Below are 23,233 nucleotides of genomic sequence, written 5' to 3' on the forward strand. Positions count from 1 at the left end.
AAAGCTTCTCTTTGCTGCTGCACCCATGAGGTTCCCAAGCGTACCGTACCCTTCCTTGCTATTCCTTGGCTACCGCTGCACAGGCAGCCCCAGCGCTTCCCCCACCCCCTCTGCTGAGCCAGGACATCTCGCTGCTTTGTTTTCATTAATAAAGTGTAAATGTGACTCTCGGCATGCAGGCTCTTTAGGACTGGAGATACTCATAATGATTTAAATGGAGATACTCATAATGATTTATTCTCAACAGTGAGTGAAGCCGCAAGAAGCTCAGAACTCCTGGATGGTTGAAATCTTGAAGAGCAGCATCAGTCAAGCAGCTCAGCAGGAGCCATGTCTCTGCCCTTCCGAAAAGAGTTGGAGAAATACAAGAATATCAATGAAGATGAAATACTCAGCAAACTCTCAGAGGATGAACTGAAACAGCTAGAGCATGTTCTTGATGACCTGGATCCTGAGGTTAGTAATGGGGACCAGGGAGGGTCACAGTTCAGAAGCTGTCTATTATAAATGCCACATATGGCACCTTTTTTTATTTGCATTCTGTTACAGTAGAGGCAGCATACCCTAAAAGATGAGCAGCTCAGCTAGGCACATTTTGGGTTTATTCTGCTGTGATGTGCTACTTGCTTTTGTACAAGTGTGCCCTTTCTCTATCCCTTGTCTATTTAGACACGAGTTTGTCTGCAGTCTAAATCTTTAATCATGTTTGTACACTGCAGCATGATGACAAGCTTTTTATGGCTGCTATTTCTGAGCACAGCAATAAACAAACGAACATAATGTGTGTTTGTGAAGATCAGATCTTTTGAACTTCTGAAATCTGTCGACTGTGTCATTCAGCACAGATATTTTTAGCTGAAGAGAACATATTTAGGCATGATTAAGAAAAATAAGATTCAGCTACACAACTGTCATTTTCTAGAGAGCAAGGATAATTTGGATATTTGAAGACACTCTCACAAAGAATGTAAAGATCTCTGGCCTGGGAACCACTCAGTCCTACAATAATGAAGCTACAGTCACAAGCATGCTGGTCGGGAATTTTGACTGTACCTACCCCAATGTCTTCCAAACTGATGTAGGAGTTTGAAAACTGGCAGGTAAACTGGCAGATAAAATCCATTCACTCTGGAGACGAAATAAATTTGAAAAAACACAATAGATTTATAGCTTCTAGTTCTATAGCACAAATTTACCTGGAAATGAAGGGTGGGCTTTACTGTTCTCTCCCTCCATGTTGCCACTTCCCTCACTACACCACTTCTACAGTGCATTTTCTGGTATTTTCAAGTATCTGGCATCTCAAATAGAGATACAGAACATTCAACAACAACAACAACAAAAAGCCACGGTGCATTTGTTGTCAAGCTACATATGTGCAGCACTCTGGACACGTTAGTGCACGCACAGATAAAATGTCTAGTGACTTAGTTCACTGGACGTGCTCAGGATTCACTGGATATTTGCCATGGATCAGATTTACTGTGCATGTTCTGGCCAACGATGAAGTGTTTCTGCAGTGCTCTGGGGCATCTTCAACGTGTTGGCTTTACTGCACATGCACTGCAAAGTCCATGTACCTGTACTCCTTTCTGGGATTTCCTGGACTGCAATGTGGGAGCCTTATGCATCTTCCTATGTTATGGGATGCAGCTGCAATCACATGGCCACACAGCTACATGTTTAAAGTGGGGCTTCATCTGCTTGCTTCCTGCGTACTCTAAATAGCTGAAGTCCACATAATTCACCAATTACTTTCTGTGTGTGTCATTCACTTCTGAAGTCCAAGAGACATCTGCATTAGAATGAAAGGAATTTCTGAAAAAATGAAAAGAGAGAAAGAAAAATGGGGAGGAAAAAGAGTAAATGAAGAGAAGAAAATGTATAGAAAACTTATCCTGGTCTATTTGCCTGGACTGCAAACTCTGTGGTTATATGTGTAACAGAAAGGGCTCTGATCTTGCTCAGTTCTTTGGTGCTGTAATTGTAAATATGGTTAATAAGAATATTAATAGGTGGTACAATCAAGAAGCCTGGAAGATACACTGGGTTTAATGGTTACATTCAGATAACGTGTGTTATTGCTGTCACCAAAGAGCATTATGTGAAGTAACATGCAAAGACCGGTTCCACTTAAAAAACAACAACATTGAAATGAAATTTGCTTCATCTCCTTTACATGCCTCCCTCTCTTTCACAGAACGCCTTGCTTCCAGCAGGATTTCGGCAAAAGGACCAGACCACTAAACCTGCCACAGGCCCTTTCGACAGAGAACGCCTGCTCTCGTACTTGGAGAAGCAAGCGCTTGAGCACAAAGACAGAGAAGACATTGTACCATTTACAGGGGAAAAGAAAGGTACCCTCCGTCTTCGTGTCAGTGTTGAGTAGTGGACTGCCTGGGCGCAGGCATCCTCCGCTGCCTGGCCTTGTGGTGGAACACGCTGGGACAAAAGAGGTGGAGGCTGTTCCTGTGCAGGGTGAAGCTCAGGAGTCAGATCCAGAGCTGTTGTAGCAGGAGGTGGACTGGTGGTTTTATCTGCCGTGTCGTGGTCTGCCTTGCTACTCTGGAGTTGTAATTGCATGTTTAATCAGGCCCGTTGGCGGGTGCGGGAACACAGGAACGCCAGTCCAGCAAAGGGCTCGATCAGCAGCAAATGCCTCTATTTGCAGTCAAGAACGGTCAAAGGTGGCCTCGCTAACCCCGCTGGGGCTATTCCCACGTTAAGCATTAGGCCCATGCAAGGGTACTGCCGTGGGGGAGGTGTTCAGGAGGAAACGTATTAAATGCCTTTCTAAGTAAGTATTGCCTATAACTGCTGTAAGTAATAGCTTAGGGAATACACTTACAAAGAATAAGTATTTTTCCACTTGTTTACTAGCACATCTGGCAATGCTATTCATGCAGACAGTTTCTCTGCTTGCCCTTGTCCTACAGCTACAGGAAAAAACGGGAAAAACAGGAAAACCTAATTCTAATCATTCAAACATTGGTAGGATAACCTTAGGGCAGGAACAGTCATATTTTTAAGCGAGCAATGTTCCTTTAGCACCATTATCTCCTTTTCCTCGTCTATATACCGTGGATAAAAATGCCTCCCTCAGGCCACCTTTTCATTCGAGAAGGAACTTATTATGTCTGGGTCCATTTTTGACCGTCTGATGAATTTGCCGTTATTTCAGTAGGACCTGCTTAAGGGAAAGCAGGTATTTCAAGAAAGTCACGTGCAACATTTTTTTACTTTATGCATCGTTATCAAAGATATAAAACGTTATTTGCAGGCCAAGAGTTGTTACTGTCATTACATTGTGTTCTCATTCTTTGAAACAATGGTTTTAGACAAACAAGACAGTTTTCAGCTCAATCTGATTGATGCGTTATTTTATCATGCAGCATATTCTTTAACCTACTTTTTCCTCCGTCGTATCTTGCGCCCAATGCTATTCACGGGTTGATGCTGAGCCCACTGACATGCAGTGACACTGCAGTGATCCTGCCCGTAGCAGGAGTGATCAAGCACATACTGTACAGAAAAGAAAACAGTTTATTGTCTTATGGATTTATTATCAATTGTTTCCCTTTTCCTGTCTCCTACACACCGCGGTGTTACCAGTACATGTTACTGCTTGCAGGTCTCTGCATATTTACACCAACAGCTTCAGTCAGGTCTCACCTGACTGATATTTACTGACTTAGGGCTAAGACTTTGCATTTTGCACCGTAGTCATGCTTGAGATCTCCAAACAAGCCTGAAACACAAGTACACAAAAAAACAGCAGTGCATGGAATTGCGTATACCCATAGGACTGGCACTTGATCTGTACAAAACTAATCCCTGTATTGTCCGTGACAGTGTTATTGTATGCACTGGCCTGTTTATTCTATTTCAGTTTTCTTTTGATGAGGCTAAAGCAGTACTATTCCTACATTTGCTTCCAGATGCCCTTAAAGTGCTTATTAGTGCTGCTTATTAATTCCTGGTGTCTCTGGTGTGGAAATACCACTGCTTTACAAACACAAATAACCACAGGTGTCACTTTTCCCTCAGCACAGAGTGAATTCAGCCATGCTAGCATTTAAAGCTATTCTTATTTTGTTTTTTGATTCACTGTGACCATTTACTTAAAAATTACAATTTTAAGAATTATCACAATTACAAGGTTATGACAGCATTTTAGGCTAAGAGAATTATTCCCTTAATTTCTCCTGTTCCTTGTACAACACCAGTTCCTGACAAAATCTTCAGTATCGGCTTTAGCAGATTAAGTCAAATGAAAACAACCACATGTTCTGTGATTTCTGCAGTCATTTTACAATCTAAACACAAAGAATTCTACTGAATTTTCTTTGAAGTCAAAGGCCAAATACCATGAAAATACCCTTTGTTTCTTTGTTAATATTAGAAATAACTGAATTAATCTGAGATCTGTGCACCTGATGAGGTCCAGTACCTTGACAATTGAGAAGTGGATGAACAGCACAGTGTCATTTTTGTGCTGCTTTAAGGGAACTGGCTTTAGGAAAGAATCTGTTTATTTTGAGCTTGATCCTGTATTGGTACTTGCATCTCTCTTCTGCCCCCAACTTGGCAGGAGACGTCCTACGAAAGATGACCGGACTTCAAGCACTGGGCTTCTCTGTCTCCTTTTCTAGTTCTCTTTCCCCCTTGCTCCGCACTGCAAAGACTTCATGCAGAATCTGAGCCTTATAAAACATATGATTGAGGTCTCCATCTGCCAAATGTACTGAAATCTTCCTATGTATGATAATTCTGCTAATTGGGTGAATCTGGTGAAACATGATGAATGTCACATAAAGGCCATGCGTGGCTGGCTCTGGATCTTAGAATCCATGCTTGTAACTGCGGCATTACTTATTTTGACAAACTTGATTGAAGAGACAATAACAGAATGACTCTATTAAAATATTAATGACTTGATTTTCATTTATACTAAGATATTTTCGTGCAAGGAAATAAAGCAATCCTGCAAAGACATTTCCAAGATATGATACTACATGCTAGATTTAAAGTAACTTTAATTAGAGAATAATTCGTATTCTTCCAAAGCTTAGTAATTAGTTCAGGATAACTAATTCACATTTCTAAAATGTGTCCTCAAAAGAAACTAAAGAAGAATATCTCTTGACGAAAAGCTTACTCTTCGCTTTCTGCATGTTGATGGTCTCTAAGGTGTATTTACAGATTGGTAAATATTTACATGATTATATTATATAGATGCCTGTTAAATGATTTCTTTACATTATAGCAGCACTATAATGTAGCCATATTGTAAATAGTCCCCAATTAATTTTACACTAATTCTGCTAGATAAAAATTAAGTCTGAGGCAGCTCCAAAATGCATCCAGTTGTGTATAATTAGAAATGGGAGGTGCTGGTGTCAATGTACCATTTGGCACTGTTTACCTCCTGAGAATATTTGTGTGTCAATAGGATTAGAATATGTCAGGTGTTGTTTAAGCTTTTGTCACTTTTTTGTACTTTGATATTTTTCTGCCACTGGGAAAGCGTTTATTTTTTCAAATTTAGGAAGTGGGATGCTTCTACCAGATGTTAAGTGGCATTTCTACCAGTTCCTATGTTTGTCATGCAAAGCTGATACTGACTTGAAAATTCAGTGATGAGCTGAAAAGAAGGTAGCATTTAAAATATCCTCCTTCCAGAATAGTCTGTGATACATCATTATTCTTTATCTAGCGTCTCTGCCTCTCTTTTTTTGTGTTAATGTTTTATTGGAGAGTTCTTGACCAAAAAACAATATCAAACAGCTGCTGAAGGACAAAATTCAGTTGCCTGTGTTGGCCTCTATATGCTGAACACAACCATCAGGTTTTGATTGTGCTAGAAAACAAGCCAAAACAAATTCCAGAGCTGGCGGGGATATTCAGAGTGATTAAAACAAAGGAAGTGTTAAATATGAGCTCAAGGTGGGGGGCTGGTGGGGCAGGGAATTGCCTTGTTTTTGATTGTAATCGTAGTTTCGAGAGGTTGGAAATGTTTGGCAAAACCAATCAAACGTATGGCACGCATTAGGGTTGTAGCCCTCTGCCATATTTCAGCTTGTTAATGTACTGCATTAACTGCTGTACAAAAAGAAGGGTTTAAGCCTGTATGGGATAGCTCTCAAATGTCAATGAAAACCCAAGTTTTTGCTGAACCAGGGCCAGAACGGTCACAGCCTGACAGGCGCACACCCAAACTGGCCACCAAGCAATTTTTTCAGAGGGCTTTACCCCACACCCTCCCTAACAGGAGTCGGGGCGGGTACTTGGTTTGAATGTTTGCTCCCCTTGCGGTATGCAAACGATCTGGTGGCTTTCAGGAACTCTTGTGCAACACAGCTGTTAATCAGCCATTCCCACAAACAGAGGGTTCGTTATTAATGAGCAATGGAGGTACAGGGAATTAGGGCTGATAATTGTAGCCATGGTGATTGGCAGTTTGTAAGTGTTTATTTTATGTATTTTTTGATTAGTTCCTACTTAGGAGAGATATTCAAAAAATCCTTACATAGATCCTGATGAACTAACACATATAGCTGGAACAGCCAGTTGTCACACTTAGATCACTGTGAAGCCTTTTCTGTATCATTTTCAAGTTCGGGAAAGGTCCAGGAATAAAAAGAAAAGGTGGGAGAAAGTAAGGGGCAGTGCAGGCACAAAATATTAAAGAGCAATGTCAATGCTGCATGTTTTCTTTTCCTGAATGCAGTATGTACATCTGATCTCAGTTAAGATCTGAGTACTACTGTAATAGAAACATAAACTATTAACGACATTTCTGTTTCTGCTTCGTTGCAGCGGTTCTCTTAACTGCATGACACTAATGAAACATAATTGAAAAAAGTTCTGTTGTTGTGAAATATGATTAAATATGAAAAGTTGGCCATGCCATTTTTAATTGCCATAAGGACTGCTGTTTCAACCCTTCACCACTATCCCTGTTTTCTACAAGGTCTTCTGTTCCTTGCCAAACCATTTCATTTTGGATCCAATCCAGTTCTCATCAAAGTCATGGAAAAACTCCAGTGGATTGGGCTATTATTATTTGTGGCTGGAAAGGGAAGGGGAACACGCTTGTATGTGATTAAATGCTAACATTTTTAGCCAACTGATAAAAGGGAAAAGGAAGAAGATAGGGATGATTAAACCGAGAACTTTTGGCCAAACCCCTGTTTTCAGTTGCTCTGGCAGAGACCATCTATCTTGCATGTTGTGCTGTGCCAAGCAGAGTATCAATACACAGCACTAGTAATAATGACAGCCATTTTCAGAAGGTCAAAGTATTAGAGTAGATGCAAATGAGTTCCAATTCCAGTTTCTTTAACGGACTCTATATAAAAAAGTTAGGGTTTATTTTAGGGACACGGTATCTTTCTTGGATTGACAAAGGCAGTCTTTTGACCCCAAACGCTGAAATGGTTTGTTTAAATTTTTGCCACCTTCTTCCTGTTCTTCAAGACTTAAATTTAGAGCCCATGTTTGTCTCTTAAAGCATTGAAAGTGCTGCAGTTGCTGACAGTAATGCCTCTAGCCAGTGCCTTTCACTGCTTGCTTTTGTAAGACCCTGTTTTAGTTGCTCATGACTTTGCCAAACTCACACAGTTCACACTGAAATTTCCCATGCTGAGAGTCTGCCTCGGGCTGAATTTTTGGAAAGTGTCAGCAAAAAGGACTCAGCTGTTTCCAAGAACAAGATTAGGAGAAAACACATTGTTTTAGCCATCTAAAGTAAATATTTCCAGCTGTTTTTTTATGAGCTGCAGTGCCTCCATGCTTTGAAGAGGGGACTTGAAATGTATGCCCTTTGCAATCCCCAGGGAAATACGCTTGAATTTGGCATCTTCAAAATATTGAACTTTCTTGTACATCCAGTTTGTTATAGTGTTCTCCAAATATTCCCCCTGCAGTGAGCATTAGTCATGTCCTCAGAGCTTCTGCCTGCGTGTGCCGGCAGCACACGTGACAGCACAGCAGCGCCCGGCAGACCTGGCGTGGCCGGCTGGAGGGTGCGTGGGTGTGCTGGATGCTCTTCGAAATTGCTCATCTGAGAGGCCACCGTCACACCAGAACCACGGCAGGGAGACTCTCCTGTTCTGACAGTGTTCCCCTCACTTTGTAAGGGCACTGTAAAGGAGAAAAAAGGGTAAACAGGCAGCAGAGAGGCTAGTGCAGAGAGGTGGAGGGATTAGTTTTCGAGGAGGTGTATGAGTATGTTCAGGATGACGGACTAGATGTGGCAGCTCTGGGGAAAGGAGCTGTAGTAGAAGAGAGCAGTGGTAAGGAAGACAGGGCAGGGGGAAAGGAGGTGGTGGGAAGGGTCAGGATGCAAAGATGAGCAAGACCAGGAGACACAGGGGATGGGGAGGGCACGGGGGGCAATGAGGAAAGGAACACAGGAGAAGGACATGCGAGATGGGAGAAAGGAGGCCAGAGACAAACATAACTAGTGTGGCATCTAGCTTTGCCTAAGTTTCAAGGTTCTTCGATGTCCCTGAGGACCTGAAGCCCAGCAGCACAGCTTGACTCTTTTCCTCCTCTGCTGCCATTCCTCATCTGCTACTGTTGGTGAAGCAGGTTAATCCAGGTGGTAATCCAGAGTACTGCTGTAGGACTACGGGGATCCTAACTGTTGTGATAATCCATGTGAGGGTCTGATGAAATTCTGGGCTTCCTTCTGTTTTAAAGATTATAGGTTGGCTTTTGTTTATTTTTATTTGAGAAAGTATATTTTCAGAAGGATTCTTTAAAGGGTATCGCTAAAGTAGCAGAATACAGCACGCTGATCAAAGTCAAAAATGCTGCTGCAATTTAACTTTGCTCTTTGTGTATATACACAATAGATATAATAACTTTGAAAAGCTTAACTTTGCAACCTTCCCATTCCATTATCATAATTTTTAAGGCATAGCATATGCAGACACTAATCCAAGAGTAATAGTACAGCAGCAATTATGATACTGCATTTTAATTACTACTAGCTTTTAGCTTCACACTTATTTGAACTTGGCCTGTTTTCTTCTTCATAATACAAATTTATTCCTGGTAAGAACTAATTTAGCTCCGTTTTCATATAACTCCATAGAGGAGTTTAAGTAAGCTTCAAAAGAAAAGAATAGTGCAAAATGGAAAAAGTGAATCAGGTGCCTGTGATTTTGGCAAGGCAGATTTCCAAGATTACTGAATTTCACTTCTAAGGTCAGTGTAACGTTCTGTAATTGAGAATAAACAGGCACTCACTGTAGTCCATGATTCATTGAAAAGTAAGAAGTAAGTGTAACCAGATATTTTCTTGAAAGTACAGTAATCTGAACTGCAGTTTATAGGAAAAGAAACTACGTTATTGTTTTACAATTATGGCAGAAAATGCATTGTATTATAAAATTAAGTAACTATCCTTAATAAAACTGATTTTAAACAAAAGGACGTTTTTACAGCAAATACAAATGGGCTTATTTCCCATTGCTCTCTGCTTTGTTGAGTTTCGGCTTGTACAATTTCGGCTTGTACAAGGTGGGAGTAAATACTAAGTATTTATACTAAATAAAAATGGTGGCAATTTATATTTATTCACAGAAGTCTAATGACATAAGAAGGAAGGCAGAGAGAAGACATACCAGAAATGATGTTCCAAATGCTGTAAACTATAAATGAAGATGAAATCCTCAAAATGTTTTTTAGATTGGACACACTAGTAAAATCCTACCAACGGTGCTATTAAAATTCCTTTTTTCCCCCTTATATAACAATAAACAAATGAACTTCAGGAAAATACACTTGAAGTAGTTCCCTGCTCAATTAATACATTTTCCTATGTGTGCATATGTGGTTATGTAGTTAACTATTATTGTATAAGGAGATGAAGTTAGGGGTACATCTCATTTCCTTGCTTTACTTTGACATTGCTTTAATGGGGACATTTGCATAATGCAGGAAATCAGAGCTTGCTGAAACCAAGTGGCAAAATTACGTCCATAGTTTTATGACTGTACCCAGTGTATTTCTTTTTTTCATAGAATTTGTCTTCCTTTTATCTCACTCGGCATTTCTATGGCTCTCTGTAGTCCTTTTTACTGAATCCTCTCTCTGGTTTTCAAAGGATTTTTTCCCCGAGCCTCTTTTGAGTAAAACATGAACCATATCATATTTCAATTTGAATAGAAGTTTTGCAGTGTGTGAAAAGGAATAGCTCTGCTGTTAGACTGAGCCAGGACAAATCTCTACTCACTGCACCACAGTCAGAAAGTCCCCTGGGTACAGGGGAAGCTGCCTCAGTCATCATCCAGGTCACCCCACCACTTATCCCAGTTTGACAGAAAGAAGGGGAGAATTGCATTGATTTACGCTTAAAATTTCATGTTGAAAAAAAGCACTTTGGATTCCAGAGATTTTGGGTTTCTACGCATGTGTAAAAATAAAATGATATTTTAATGCTTACTATTTTTTTTACCAGAATTGAATTTTGTTTTGCAGTTAAACACAAGAATATATTATTTTTGTACATAACTGTGGTTATCTTAGTGTTGTTAGCACTGATGTAGCTCAAGTATGACAGGTATAAACATAACGTTTGTCACTGTGTTTTTCATTGGTAGAAAGATAAGCTATTACTATTAAGACTTAGCACAGAACATTAGTATATTCTGGAGGCAAAATGTAACGCAGCCAACATTAATTATACCACGTGGAATGTTGTAATAAAGTACCTTCTAAAATACAATGTGAATATAAAAAGCACCACGAGCAGCAGCCTTTCTTCATAAACCTCACTTTAAAATAATAAAACGTCACTATTCTTCTGAGGCTTCTTCCAAATAATAAATTTTAAATTTAAGCTGGACCGTTGAAACAAGCAAGCCACAATCCATATTTTATTTTGTCAGTGAATTCCACGATGGCAGTATATAATGAATTTACAATGTACGGATGTGGGACTAGGAGGAACCTCCTAGATCTTTAAACTCTGACTTTAAAATAATGAAGGAGAACTGGTTGACAGCCATCTGTAAACACAGACACACAGTTTTGCTGGACAGGTAACGAATTCCTAATAACCCGCTATATGCATAAGCTCTTCTAACCTCTATCTGCTATGCTACAGCATCTCTCCACAGTGGGATAATGCAAAAGAATGTTCTTATCTAGGTAGCAGAAAAAAAGAATATTTTTAAAACGCCACTGCACGCCAGCAAGGCCCACATATATTAAAGATATATATTACTATCTTTGACATGACCTTGCCCCTTTAAATATTTCATATAACCAGTAATAGAATTTTTTTCTAAAATATTTGCCAAGAATGCTTTAAATGAAACTATCATTGGGAGTCATATACACATTTAAAAAGATCTGGGCTGCCATCCAAGAATTACATATGCCTCAAACAAATGCTTAAAAATTGTATTCCTATATATGTGAACTGCACAGAAAAAGTATAAGCCTGTACTGGTTTCCATTACCCCTGGATTTCTTGCTACACAAGATACTTGGCCTACCCACATCCAAACTCCGTAGGGAAGGACCAACTGTAATACATATCGTGTCCAGTTTACACAAGACTCCAGGTCCTGTGTCCCCTTACAACGTTACGTGTGAAAGTATAGACTTCCGTCAGCATTTGTTAACAGTCTGGCTGGGGTTTGGGTCTGTGAAGAATCACTTATTGCCTGACGGAGATGTTTCATGGGAGCTATGGCTCTGTGGAGTATAGCTGTTAGGGGATAGCCCGGATAAAGATAAGTAGGATTCCCTCAAGATCTCAGACGACCTACTAATTACTTGAAACTCATGTGGAATCACCAGTGATCTGAAAGCAAAATTTTTTACGGACAGTACTCCTCACTATTGATTGTTTACTCAGATATTCTGATTAATTTTGGTCTTCTAGCTTCCAACATAGTCATTAATTCTTTTCCTTATGTGTTATCCTTACGTGTTATCCTTACCAGTCAAGCTGGCATCAAATTAAGTCTTGGTCAGTGGTGGCTGGAAGCTGCCATCCAACACTTCAGATTAGGTGACAGTACAGAGAGAGTCTGAAATCTTTGTACCTCTGCTGTTATGAAATCTGGAGAGCATGACTAATCTATCTTCAGAGAGTATTTCTCACCCCAGATTTCCACTTGACTTTTGTTTGATGTTGCTGGGATGGCTGTCTCTGATTAATATCACCCAGTGCACGGTGAAAGTGAAAATGATTCTTACCTTTGGCCCACAAAAGCTTTTATCTTCTAGAAGCCTCTTCTTAAAAGATTACTTAAAATATTGCATGAAAAATGAATCATAATATGATACTGCTTTGTCTTTCTACATAACCTTCTGTCCAGTTTTGTACTCAGAAATTATTTAGCCTTGGTATAAATATCTCTAGGGTAAATAATTCGAATCCTGTGTCAGTAAACCTTGCCAGAGTTTCAGAAATTTCCATTAAAATTTTTTTCTGAGCTTATTCAGTGGTCTTAGTCATGGAAGCTGACAGTATAGAAATTGCTGTAGACAAACTTGTATGAAAGAGGTAAATGAATGGGGTATTATCTACATGAAAATGATACTTTGGACCATAATGGGGAAAAATTAAGCCACAAAAAACCAGAGGAAAAGCATCTGTAATTCAACACGAAACATCAGAACTGCATTTATTAATGGTAAGAAAATAACATCACTAATAGAGGTAAAATTAAACTATTTTAGAGACATTTCAGAAAGCCACAGGATATGCTTCAAGCATTACATCTAGAGTGTACAAAGCTGCACAAAAAAACAATTTAAAGTCGACAGTGAGCCAAAGCCACCGGCATCCAAAGGTCACCACAGCTTCATTACAATGGGATTAACTGAAGCCTGCTTGAGAAGCAGTTGTTAGGGACAAGGTGAGCGGAACTACTCCGCAGTGGACAGTAGAACATGGGAATTCACAGAATTATCGGAGCCATGACACTGTCTGTTGCATGTGGCATCATCTAATGCATTACTGACTGTATGGGTTTGGTAGAGGGAAGTGTTGAGTGGGAGAAAAGCCCCAGCAGCGCTGGCGTCTGAAGCGCAGCCCTAGCGCTGATTTAAAGGGCCTGGCTCCAAGCATTTGCAGTTACATCACCACACTACGAGCTTAACTATAATGGCAGGCTAAAGGAGTAGTCTGACTTCTTGTGTTGTTTCTGGATTTATCCTACAGTTTTCTCGTTTCAGCAGAAGGGCTGATGATCTCAGTCTTGGGGGAATATCGCATGGAAACACACACCTGCTAACCCCAATCTAACAGCAGCATACAAAGAGAGACAAACAGGTCAGGAGTCTTTCTTGGGGAACGTGTGGTTCAGTTCAGTTCAGACTCGTCAGGCCTGCACAGATGATCAGGATAAGGCTATTTACATGAATGGAGACACGGAGGGGGAAATACTCATGGAGAGGCTGGGAATTAAACTGAGTTACTGGAAGAGAACAGGTTTGCTGAGCTTTCAGGCTCATGTATGGAATTTGGTAAACTGAAAGGTTCTTGCAGTAGGCTGGTTTTAACTGCTTCTGGTGCCTCATTTAAATATAAGGATGAAATTTCTGCAAGCTTTTTGTGTAGACCTGATTCTGCGTATTTAAGGCCACAGGAACTTCAGAAAAATCCCAGCTGTGACTGCTCCTGGGGATTTATTTTAGGAAATTTGCTTCCACATTAACAATCACCAACACAGAGCAGAACTCTGCACCTTTTAGTTTTAGACTCTTATTAAGATCCTGGTGTGGAGGATAGCATCAAGTAAGAAAGAGGAAAACATGCACTTGATAATCTTTCCAAGCAGTTCCACTGTCACAGACCTATTCCCCCACTGCCAGGAGGCAGAGGAGTTGTTCCGATAATTCATTACTCACTCTGGCTTTTTTCTTCTCTTAGGAAAAATATTTATCCCTAAAGAAAAGCCCATAGAAACCCGTACAGAAGAGAAAGTGACCCTGGATCCGGAACTAGAAGAAGCCCTGGCCAGCGCTTCAGATACTGAGCTTTATGACCTTGCAGGTTAGATAATATATAGGTATGATCCCCCTACACATCCAATTCTTATCTGCCTAGACCTGCCACCAGGAGTGTCTCATGGTCATCCCTCAAGTACCTGCTGTTTCACTATACAGACAGGTGGCCAACCTGTGGGCCACGCATTGCTCATGAGGAGTTCAAGCATGACTCGATAACTGCTGCATTTTAAGACTTCTCTCATCTACTTGTAGTTGATGTGGCAGGCAAGGGGAGAAGATGAACCAGCTAACATGATTTGGGGAAAGGAAGGGTAGATGGTAGACTGCAGGCTGCATTGTAGTGGAGACCATTGATCTTACTGCATCCGCATTGTTTGTAGCGTACTATTGGTACCTCCTCTCAACTCTGACATCCCAAGTGGCAGGATGAACTTGTTAGAGGATGCAGTGGATAAAGATCCTGCATCCATGAGGAAATTTGAAATGTAACCCCTTGAATCAGAAAATTGGTTGCCAGCTGATTAGACGTGGGTATCTTCACCACTTTTAATTCTTTTCCTTTAATCCAGAGTATAACTTCATGTTTTAGATTGTGCAAAAGGAAATAATTTTGAAGTGTATCCACTTGCATAAATAACATTTGAAACTACAGTATAACAAAGGCCAATCTGTAGGTCTTGAGCCGGCTGTGACTTTCAAGCAGTTTGTATCATGGGTGTGTCATATGTTTATGCTAGTAGAAGATCATCATCTGAATCCCTAATTTGGGAAGAAGCAAACCAGCCAGGGCTGGTGAGATTAATGTCAATGGGTCATCCTAAAGTGCTGCTCAACCTAGATCTCCCTATGGAACCGTTGACATCTCCTGCCTTGACCACCCAGTTCAGAGTGGATCCTGTCCTTCCCTGGGCTCTCTGAGCTCCATGGTCTACCTTTTTGGGCCCTAGTCTATACAAAAATTTTGGTGGGAGAATTGCAACTGACAATTTTTTTTGTTTCCATGAGGAAAATCTAAATGAAATATTTCAGCATATTAGATAAATCTGAATCCGGGTTAGATCAACATTAAACTCAACACTCTTGTAGCTACTATATTGTCCTATTGAAGGATGTGATCTTGCCATTATCTTCTGTAATTCTTGGCTACACCACCCATTTCTGGATGCATTAGTCTTGGCTCTGACTGAAATGTGGTGTATCACAGGAATCACAGGATTATAATGCAGCCAGCACTTCTCAGGAAGTCTGAAGTTCATGGAATGAAGTTCCAAGTTTTGCTCAGCTCTGGTCAGTATCCAGCCATTCATGACAGAATTTGTTGGTATTGAAGTCTAGTGAAAAACAGCGAGTAGCGCACCTACTGCCAGAGTTCTGAAAATAGTCTGTAACAGCAACTGAAGAGTCATTTGCTTACAGAACAGAGTATTTTCCATAAGAAAAAATTGATGATAAAAGTAAAAACCTACATCAAGTTAATAACTTCTAATTAATGCATGATCCTATAGAATAAAGTCCAATTAGATAATTTATGGGAGAAGTATCAGAAAACACAGCGCAATTTATTCTCTGACACTATGGAAGTTCATTTGCACAAAAAATAACTTTGCAGCTTCTTTTATGGAGTTTTGGTTTCTCTTGTCATTTCTCTCATAATAGTTTATATCGTTTATATCCTCACTATTTGTTTTCAAGTCCTGGAATATTTTTTTTTCCCCAAGCACGTTAGCATCCATGTGAAACCTCAGTGTGAATGCCAATTATTAAGCTAACCACATGTACAGTCAAATTCTTCTTGGATATGCCAAACAATACAACAAAGAGCAACAAGAGGTTCAGGTTGTATATTAGGGCAAAAACATGATTAGGAGTGTAGCAAGTTACCCAAAGAAATTGTGGGATTTCCTTCCCTGGATGTTTTCAGGATCCAGCTAGACAAAACCATGGCTGACCTGGTTAATGTTGGCAACACTCCTGCTTGAGGGGGAGGCTCGACAAGATGACCCGCAGTGGTTTCTTCCAGCTGGCATTTCTGTTATGTGCATACTACGTTGATTCAGTTGTTCAAAAACTTGTATTAAAAATGTCTGTATCTCCAGTATTTAGACCCCTAAAGACTCTCCCTACAAGCAAGCCTGGCTTAGAGAGTTAACATTTTATAAAGGGAGTTTTGTTTGGGGAACTAGACTAGAATTTGTAGCAGGTATTTTTCTGCCGTCTTTGTTCCTGCCATTAACATTGTATCCTGTTGTTGGTGTTTACACATTTTAGCTGTTCTTGGAGTGCACAACATGGTCAACAACCCAAAATTTGATGAAGGAGGAGCCCGCAGTAAGGATGGAAAAGGAACTGTGAGAAGTAAGCAAGCAGGTTTCTCTTGTGGGCTATATGTCATCTTTAGGGACTTGTACACCTACAGGCTGGGTGTATTGGCCTAATTTAGTGTAATGACTGGGCCTCACCTTGATTGATAGAATTAATCATGAGGGGGAGCTCGTTAAAGTAAGTACAATCTTAAAATTTGTTATCTATAATGACAACAGTACTATGCAAATAAATCATTCCTAAGGAGCTTTGTTTTCCTAGAGAGCAATATCTGGATCTGCAGAGGTGCTTGAAAAGATGGGAGTATTTAAGAAGCCAAGACATATATATTTTCATTCCACTTCAGCTTAGGCAGTGGACAGAAAACAGCGAGCTGTAGCTAAGAGCTGGCCACAGCGCAGGCCAGGCCACCTCGCCACGAGTAACTACATTTACGCAACTGAAGAACGACTTGTAACCACGGGGTTCGAGCGTGGCAGAATCCCTGGCAGAGTCACATCTGTGACCAGAGTCACATCAAGCTGCGTTCACAGGGAGGCAAAGACCAGATGGACGTACCCCTGCCCCGGCTACTCTCTCTGATCTACTACCTCCACCTTAGTCCTGTGGCAACGTGTTTAAACGTTGTCTGTTACGGGGCTCCTTAGGTACACGGGAAGTGTAACCGTTAGGAAATCCCCCAGCAGAAACAGCTGTAGTTACTACAAACAAATCCAGAAATGTTTGCACTAAATAAACAGACCTTTGGTGAATCAGGTCTTAGCTCAGCAACCGACAGGAGGCTGGATGGGGGGAGAAATGGGTACGTCTGAATTCCAAGTTTTTCTTGCGAGCTGCCAAGCCTCGATACAGAGCTCATCGCCTCCAAGCTCTGGGATATCAAGTGGGCTAAACTTTGCTTTTCAAGACAGAATTGTGGAATGCCCTTTTCTAGGGGAGCAGTACTCAAAAAACGTTTTCTTCTTGTAAGGCCATGAGAACAGCAGCTATCTTTACCAAGGACTTTAATTTCCATCCTTCTTTACTAAAGGGGAGGTGGGAAAGCAGACAGGACACCGTGTCACTTCATTTTTCTCAAGATTAAGACTGCTCTGCAAGTCTCCCCAGTGGGGCTCTGTGCAAGCTGCCATCTATCTCATAACAGGCAACTACATGCATTACTAATCCACATAGATTTCAGATTATTTTTGTTGTACTGAGTCAAAATGTCAGCTATGTGAGTCAGCTAAACTATGCTCCAATCACAGGCTTAAGAACCAGAAAATCACCATCACATCACTTTATTCTTTGGTCCAAAAGCAATACCTTTCCTTAGCCAAGTGAAATGCTTCAGTAAAAGAGGGAGACATCTCAAAAGTTGCCCATCAATGTGGCAAAACAGCACCATTGTTAAAGAAACAAGATAAAGCTCATGGGAAGCAGCAAGAAGTAGAAAGTGAAAAATATGGCTAACTCTAGGCAGAGTATACTGTGATGTCTAACCCCAGGACAGGGTGCAAGTCTCTCCCTGGCTCCCAGCTTGGCAGGGTGTTGCCACAAGTGCAAAAAATGCTTTGCTGTTTTTTGTTTACTTTCCATCCTTGCCTTCAAGATAGGGTGAATTCTCTGTATGCATTTTACCAGTAGTTTTCAATTTCCTACTCCCTAGGAAGGCTGGAGTGTTATTCAGGCATATGTGAGGTCACTCAGGGAAATAGTAAAAAAAAAAAAAGTTCAGGGTAAAAGGGAGCAGAGTGAAAACCAGTTTGTGTATGACTTCATCTCTACTAAGAGTATAAGTTCTAAAAAATATTTTTCTTTTGGCCCATGATATGACGTGAACTTTACCCATTGCACTGAACAGAAATACGTAGTACATTGAGACTTGAGCACAAGTTTTCAAAATAAGTCACTGTCTGCAACATAAAATAAAAGTGTTTAAACATACTTGTGGTCAGTGATGTATTCCTTTCTTGCCTTTAGTGGCTTGGGTGGTCAGGGCTTATAAATTAATCTCCACAACTATATGCGTGGGAATTAGAAATACTAATTGTGTTCTAAGCTGTGATTTTTATGCATCTCTAAGAATATTTATAGCTCATAGCTGCCAGCATTAAAAACTGTATCTCTTTGGAGCATGAATACTCAAAGACACGATAAATCTTGGTGCTGGCAGACAGACTTGCTTTTCATGGTTTGATAGCTTTATTATTTAGAAAGTGCAGATGTTGCAATTTCACAAGAGCTAATTGAATTTATAGTAAGGCTGATAGCATCAGCCTAGAGAAGGAAACTGAGGGGCCTCCTGATCATGTTCCTTTATGTTCGAAAAGTCTATATATAGGTGCAGGGACGTTTGGGCGAGTAATGGGCGAGTTCTGAACACACCTTCTTTGTGTTAGACACACCTTCTAACACAGGTGTTAGACAAAGAACTAAGCAGCCCTTGCAGTATATTACATCATATACAATAGTCTTTAAAGCTGCTTTGGCTCAAATTAATTGTACTGGGACTTCTGTACAGAAAGGAGGAATTTGCCTGTGAGGATACTGCCCAGCCTGTGACCGCATGTCACCACAGAAGTGACATGCTTCTGGGTGCACAGAAGGTGCAAAGGGCATGGCAGGGATAACGGGGCTAATTCTCCTATTTCCAAGTTTTGTGGTTCATATAAACCCCTTCTTGAACGCTACACTACAAACCTGAATGGGAGTTGAAAAGCCAGACTCTTACTGATGATGCCTGTTCCTCACATCAAGATTTAATGAGATCTTGTGTTGCAGATGTGGTGAAAGGTGAAAAGGTCAAGCCCATCTTTGAGGAGCCACCTAATCCGACCAACGTGGAAGCAAGTTTACAAAGGATAAAAGCAAATGATCCTAGTCTCATAGAAATTAATCTCAACAACATAAAGGTAGATGCTGTGATTTCATTTATGTCATCATAGGAGGGTTTATTCAAATATTTCCAAAGCCCTTGCCTTTTATCTTCAAATTTCGGCTGACTCTACTGTTCAGGAAAAGCAGGACACACAGGAAAGGGGTGTGGAGGGAACTGTTGTAGAGGCTCCAAGGTCATCAATGCCTGATATTGAATTAGATGCCAATTAAAAGCCCAAGGGGTGACTCCCTCTGGCTGCCTTTCTTTAGCAGATTGTAAAGCAAGATATCTCATGGGCACTATATAATCATCACTGGCCAAATTTAATTAGCCCACACATGCAAACGGAGGAGGAGCTGGCACGCGGAGACTGAACAACCAGCAGCAAAATAGGAAAGTAGCTCAGAGGTCGGTCACGTGCTTGCGTTGGCCTGACCCAGTTAAAGGCAGTGCTGACACCGCATCCTAGCGCAGGCCTCCACGGGCCTCTGAAGCAAAGCGCTTTGTGCTTTCTGAGCTACGCTTAAGAGCATCGGGGATGTCTGAATTGCGTAGACTGTGGCTATTAATCAATTAGTTTGATAATAATTAAAATCAGTGTCTAGTGATGTGACTGGCTTTCCTAATTACTGGATTTATCTTCTTAATGTAGAACATTCCTATTCCAACACTGAAAGAATTTGCAAAAGCTTTGGAAAGCAACACGCATGTGAAGACATTCAGCCTTGCAGCTACTCGAAGCAATGACCCTGTAGCTATCGTAAGTTTAAATGCTGCTTGGAAAAAAAACACAATAATTTTTAAGTAGGTCTATGTCTGCTTTAGATGCATTCTTCATTTTCCCTCCCAGAATTTCCCTGTGACTGTGCAAAGCAGAAGTGTAATCTCTTCTGATCTACCTCTATGTTCTTCTAAGCCTATTTATGTTTTATTTCTTTGTAGGTACTAAGCTGTGTTTTGCAGATTCCCGTTATTCCCTGAAACTCTCAAGACGTTATCTCATATTCCCTCTTTTTGACCCCTCAGGCATTTGCAGATATGTTGAAAGTGAACAAAACACTGAAGAGTCTGAATGTAGAATCCAACTTCATCACTGGGACGGGTATTTTGGCACTGATTGATGCACTGAAAGAGAATGAATCCCTGACAGAGATTAAAATTGACAACCAGGTAAAGAGAGAGCATGGAGTGAGTCCACTTTTGTTTCCCTTCTGTATGGATCCCCAGAGGGTTCTCCTACAGGGCTCTGGCAAATGAAGGCAGCCGGTGTGGCTCAGTCATTCTGCAGCTCATGTCCCATGCCCGTGCAACCAAACAGTGGAAAACTTCTAAATAAAACTGGTCAAAGCCAAATATAAAACCCAGAGCAAAATCTCCAGGGTCAGGATTCTCTTTGTGGTTTGCAGCATAGTACTGAAATATAAGCACTTATTTCTCCCTCATATGAAAACAAGTATTTTCTTCTCTTTTGGGGACATTTCACCATATCACCAACAGCGGCAGCAGCTGGGGACAGCTGTAGAGATGGAGATTGCCAAGATGCTGGAGGAGAACTCCAAGATTCTCAAGTTTGGATACCAGTTCACAAAGCAAGGCCCAAGAACCAGGGTAGCAGCAGCTATCACTAAAAACAACGATCTGGGTAAGATGCTACTACATCTACTCATCATTTGTTTACGTGAGCCAAGCCCTGTCCTTCCTAGGCACAACTCCTGCCTGTACATAAGATTGAATTTTAACTCTACAACATTCAATCTGCTATATGTAGAGGGGTGATGCATAGCTCCACTGACTCTAGAGTAGACAACAGCAAAGATCTTACTGTGATTAGGAGCCACTATTATTCTTAGCCTTCTCCCACTCCTTCTGGGAAGGGGAGTTACTTCAGCCTTTTCCATGGAGCACCCTGGATTTCCAGCTGCCCTGTCAGCTCTTCTGGCCAGTAAGGAGAGAGCCAAACCCATCCTGTTTGTTCAGCGAACACAGAAGTCCTCACTTCTATGCCCTGCCCATGACAGACCAAGCCTGCCCAACCACGGGAACAAAAAAGACTTTCCTGCCTGCCTGACCAAGTACAGTCAAAGACAATAAAGCTTTGCAAGTTTTACCTGAGTGTGACGTGCTCTACCCGGTGTGCTCAAGACACAGAATAAGAAGGAGATGATTAGGCAAGAGTAGTTTACAGTAAGAAGGGAAAAAAAAAAAAAAATTAACTATGTGTTTTTAATCAATTCTACTTCAAAGTGGGGTGTCAAACCATGACACCTTTGCTGGCTTCAGCTTCAGTTTCTCTCTGTGACAACTAAGATAGAAGTTGAGCTAGAACCTATTTCTTTCACACACACTTGGTTTTTTTTTCACTTTTAATTTTTAGCAGTACCTAAGCATTCCAATGATATACTATTGGTCCTGAAACTATTAGTGTCCCGGAATGGTATTTGAAACATCCCACCGACAAGGAGAGAAAGACCTTTTGTCCCACTATTTAACCAATTGCCATTAGACATATGTCCTGTACCTAATCTTCATTTTCCTGCTTTTGTATTGTATGGTTTTGTCCAAGATTTACTAGGACAGAATACAAAAAAGAATTCAATAAAATAAAATAAATGAAACAACAAAACACTGAAAGCAGACAAAAATGACTGATGTTACACTGTAGGCTTTGGAATAATGTAGTCTGCCAAGAAAGCACTATGAAATAAACCTCCTGATAGTAAAGTAATGGGATGTTTGTAGTAATATATTGTTGTTATTGACTTTCTGTAGTGAAAAGCACTCATTCATCCAGTTTTACTGCTTTTGTTCTGTACTTCAGCAGTTCAATATCAGAAACAGGACATGACAGTTTGATGTAACACCAAATTTTGTATCACACGAACAGAAGAACCTCACTAATCTTATCTGGCCAAGTCAGAGAAGACTCAATACATTTTTATTAGGGTATGGAGTAGCAAATGCTGCCCAACTAGACTTGCTCTATACCAACTGTCATGTATCCTAAGTGCTGTAAAAATTCACGCGGGGCTGCTTGTCAAAATAATCCTGCCCATAACACAAAGCTCATCACTCTGCTTTGCTAAATGGCAACTTCAACCTACTTGATTTCTAGTGAGTTTCCAGCGTTAATTAACTTACTATCAGATGGTTGATGCAATCAGAGCATGTGAAGTTTAAACAGATAATTTAAGGTCCAATATGTTGTTTTCCTTGTTGCCAATACTCACTGATATCAGTACTTAAGAGTACTTCAAATTATTTTCTAAAAGGATATGATTATTGCTTACCTATAGTATACACTTGTGCAATTACAAAAGTTACTAATTTTTGATGCCTAATGCTTAAATAATCCAGAGCACTGCCATGCAGACTAGAGTAGACCAGTATCAACTTAGTTGGAACACAGTGGCTTTTAAAAGAACAGTAAAACTGTAACGAAAATCTAAATGAAGCCATCGGGAGGAAGCACTGGAAATAGTGATTTCTTAATCATCTAAAACCTTTAGCTCAGAAACTGATTTTTACAGAAAATGTATTGATATGAACACTTGGTGAAATTCTACAGTCTGTGATATAGAAAAGTGCCATTTAGATACAGTTGTTTTGTTTAGCATTAAGATCTGTTAATTATGGCATTTATGGACATAATCCTGCTAAGTATTTCTTAGAAGCTCCTTCCTTCCTATTCATGTTACCGGGAAGGGAGCGCGTGAGTGAGAAAAGTCCCTAGGCTCTCAGGAAAGCAATAACGACTGCTCTTTTCTTGTTTCATTGGTCTAGTTCGTAAAAAGCGGGTGGAAGGAGAGCGGCAGTAGCCACGTCATAGAGGATGCAGGGCAAGATTGGAGGCCACCAACAACTGCAATCTCAGAGTGCTCACTGGTCATAGGGGAAGGCATGGAAAACCATTACAATGGGAATTGCTCATTTCTGTTAATGTCTCCTTTTAACCTTGAAAACACAGCCTGTTCATTTTTAACTTTCATGGTTAATTTAATTTTTATGAGAAAGATTCATAGTTGGTTTGATTTTAATGAAAAAAATGTTTAGCAATATCTGAAGCCAATA

At 40.5% G+C, this 23,233-nt stretch overlaps 1 protein-coding gene across 3 annotated transcripts; it reads left to right on the plus strand.

The window, feature by feature from the left end:
* Positions 1-248: 248 nt before the first annotated feature.
* On the plus strand, positions 249-22,980 carry TMOD2 (tropomodulin 2 (neuronal)). 3 transcript variants are annotated; one of them, XM_009575520.1, is made up of 9 exons: positions 249-456; positions 2,201-2,357; positions 13,904-14,026; positions 16,252-16,338; positions 19,069-19,199; positions 19,818-19,925; positions 20,192-20,335; positions 20,663-20,807; positions 22,946-22,980. In XM_009575520.1, exons 1-9 carry the CDS (start codon positions 331-333, stop codon positions 22,978-22,980), a joined length of 1,056 nt encoding a protein of 351 aa, XP_009573815.1. In that variant the 5' UTR covers positions 249-330. The 3 variants fall into 3 exon arrangements, with proteins under 3 accessions (XP_009573815.1, XP_009573816.1, XP_009573817.1); XM_009575521.1 differs by having other exon boundaries at positions 16,252-16,311; positions 19,045-19,199; XM_009575522.1 differs by lacking the exon at positions 19,818-19,925.
* The last annotated feature ends 253 nt before the right edge of the window (positions 22,981-23,233 follow it).

Source organism: Fulmarus glacialis, unplaced genomic scaffold (assembly GCF_000690835.1).
Source record: "Fulmarus glacialis isolate BGI_N327 unplaced genomic scaffold, ASM69083v1 scaffold344, whole genome shotgun sequence".
Classification (NCBI taxonomy): Eukaryota; Metazoa; Chordata; class Aves; order Procellariiformes; family Procellariidae; genus Fulmarus; species Fulmarus glacialis.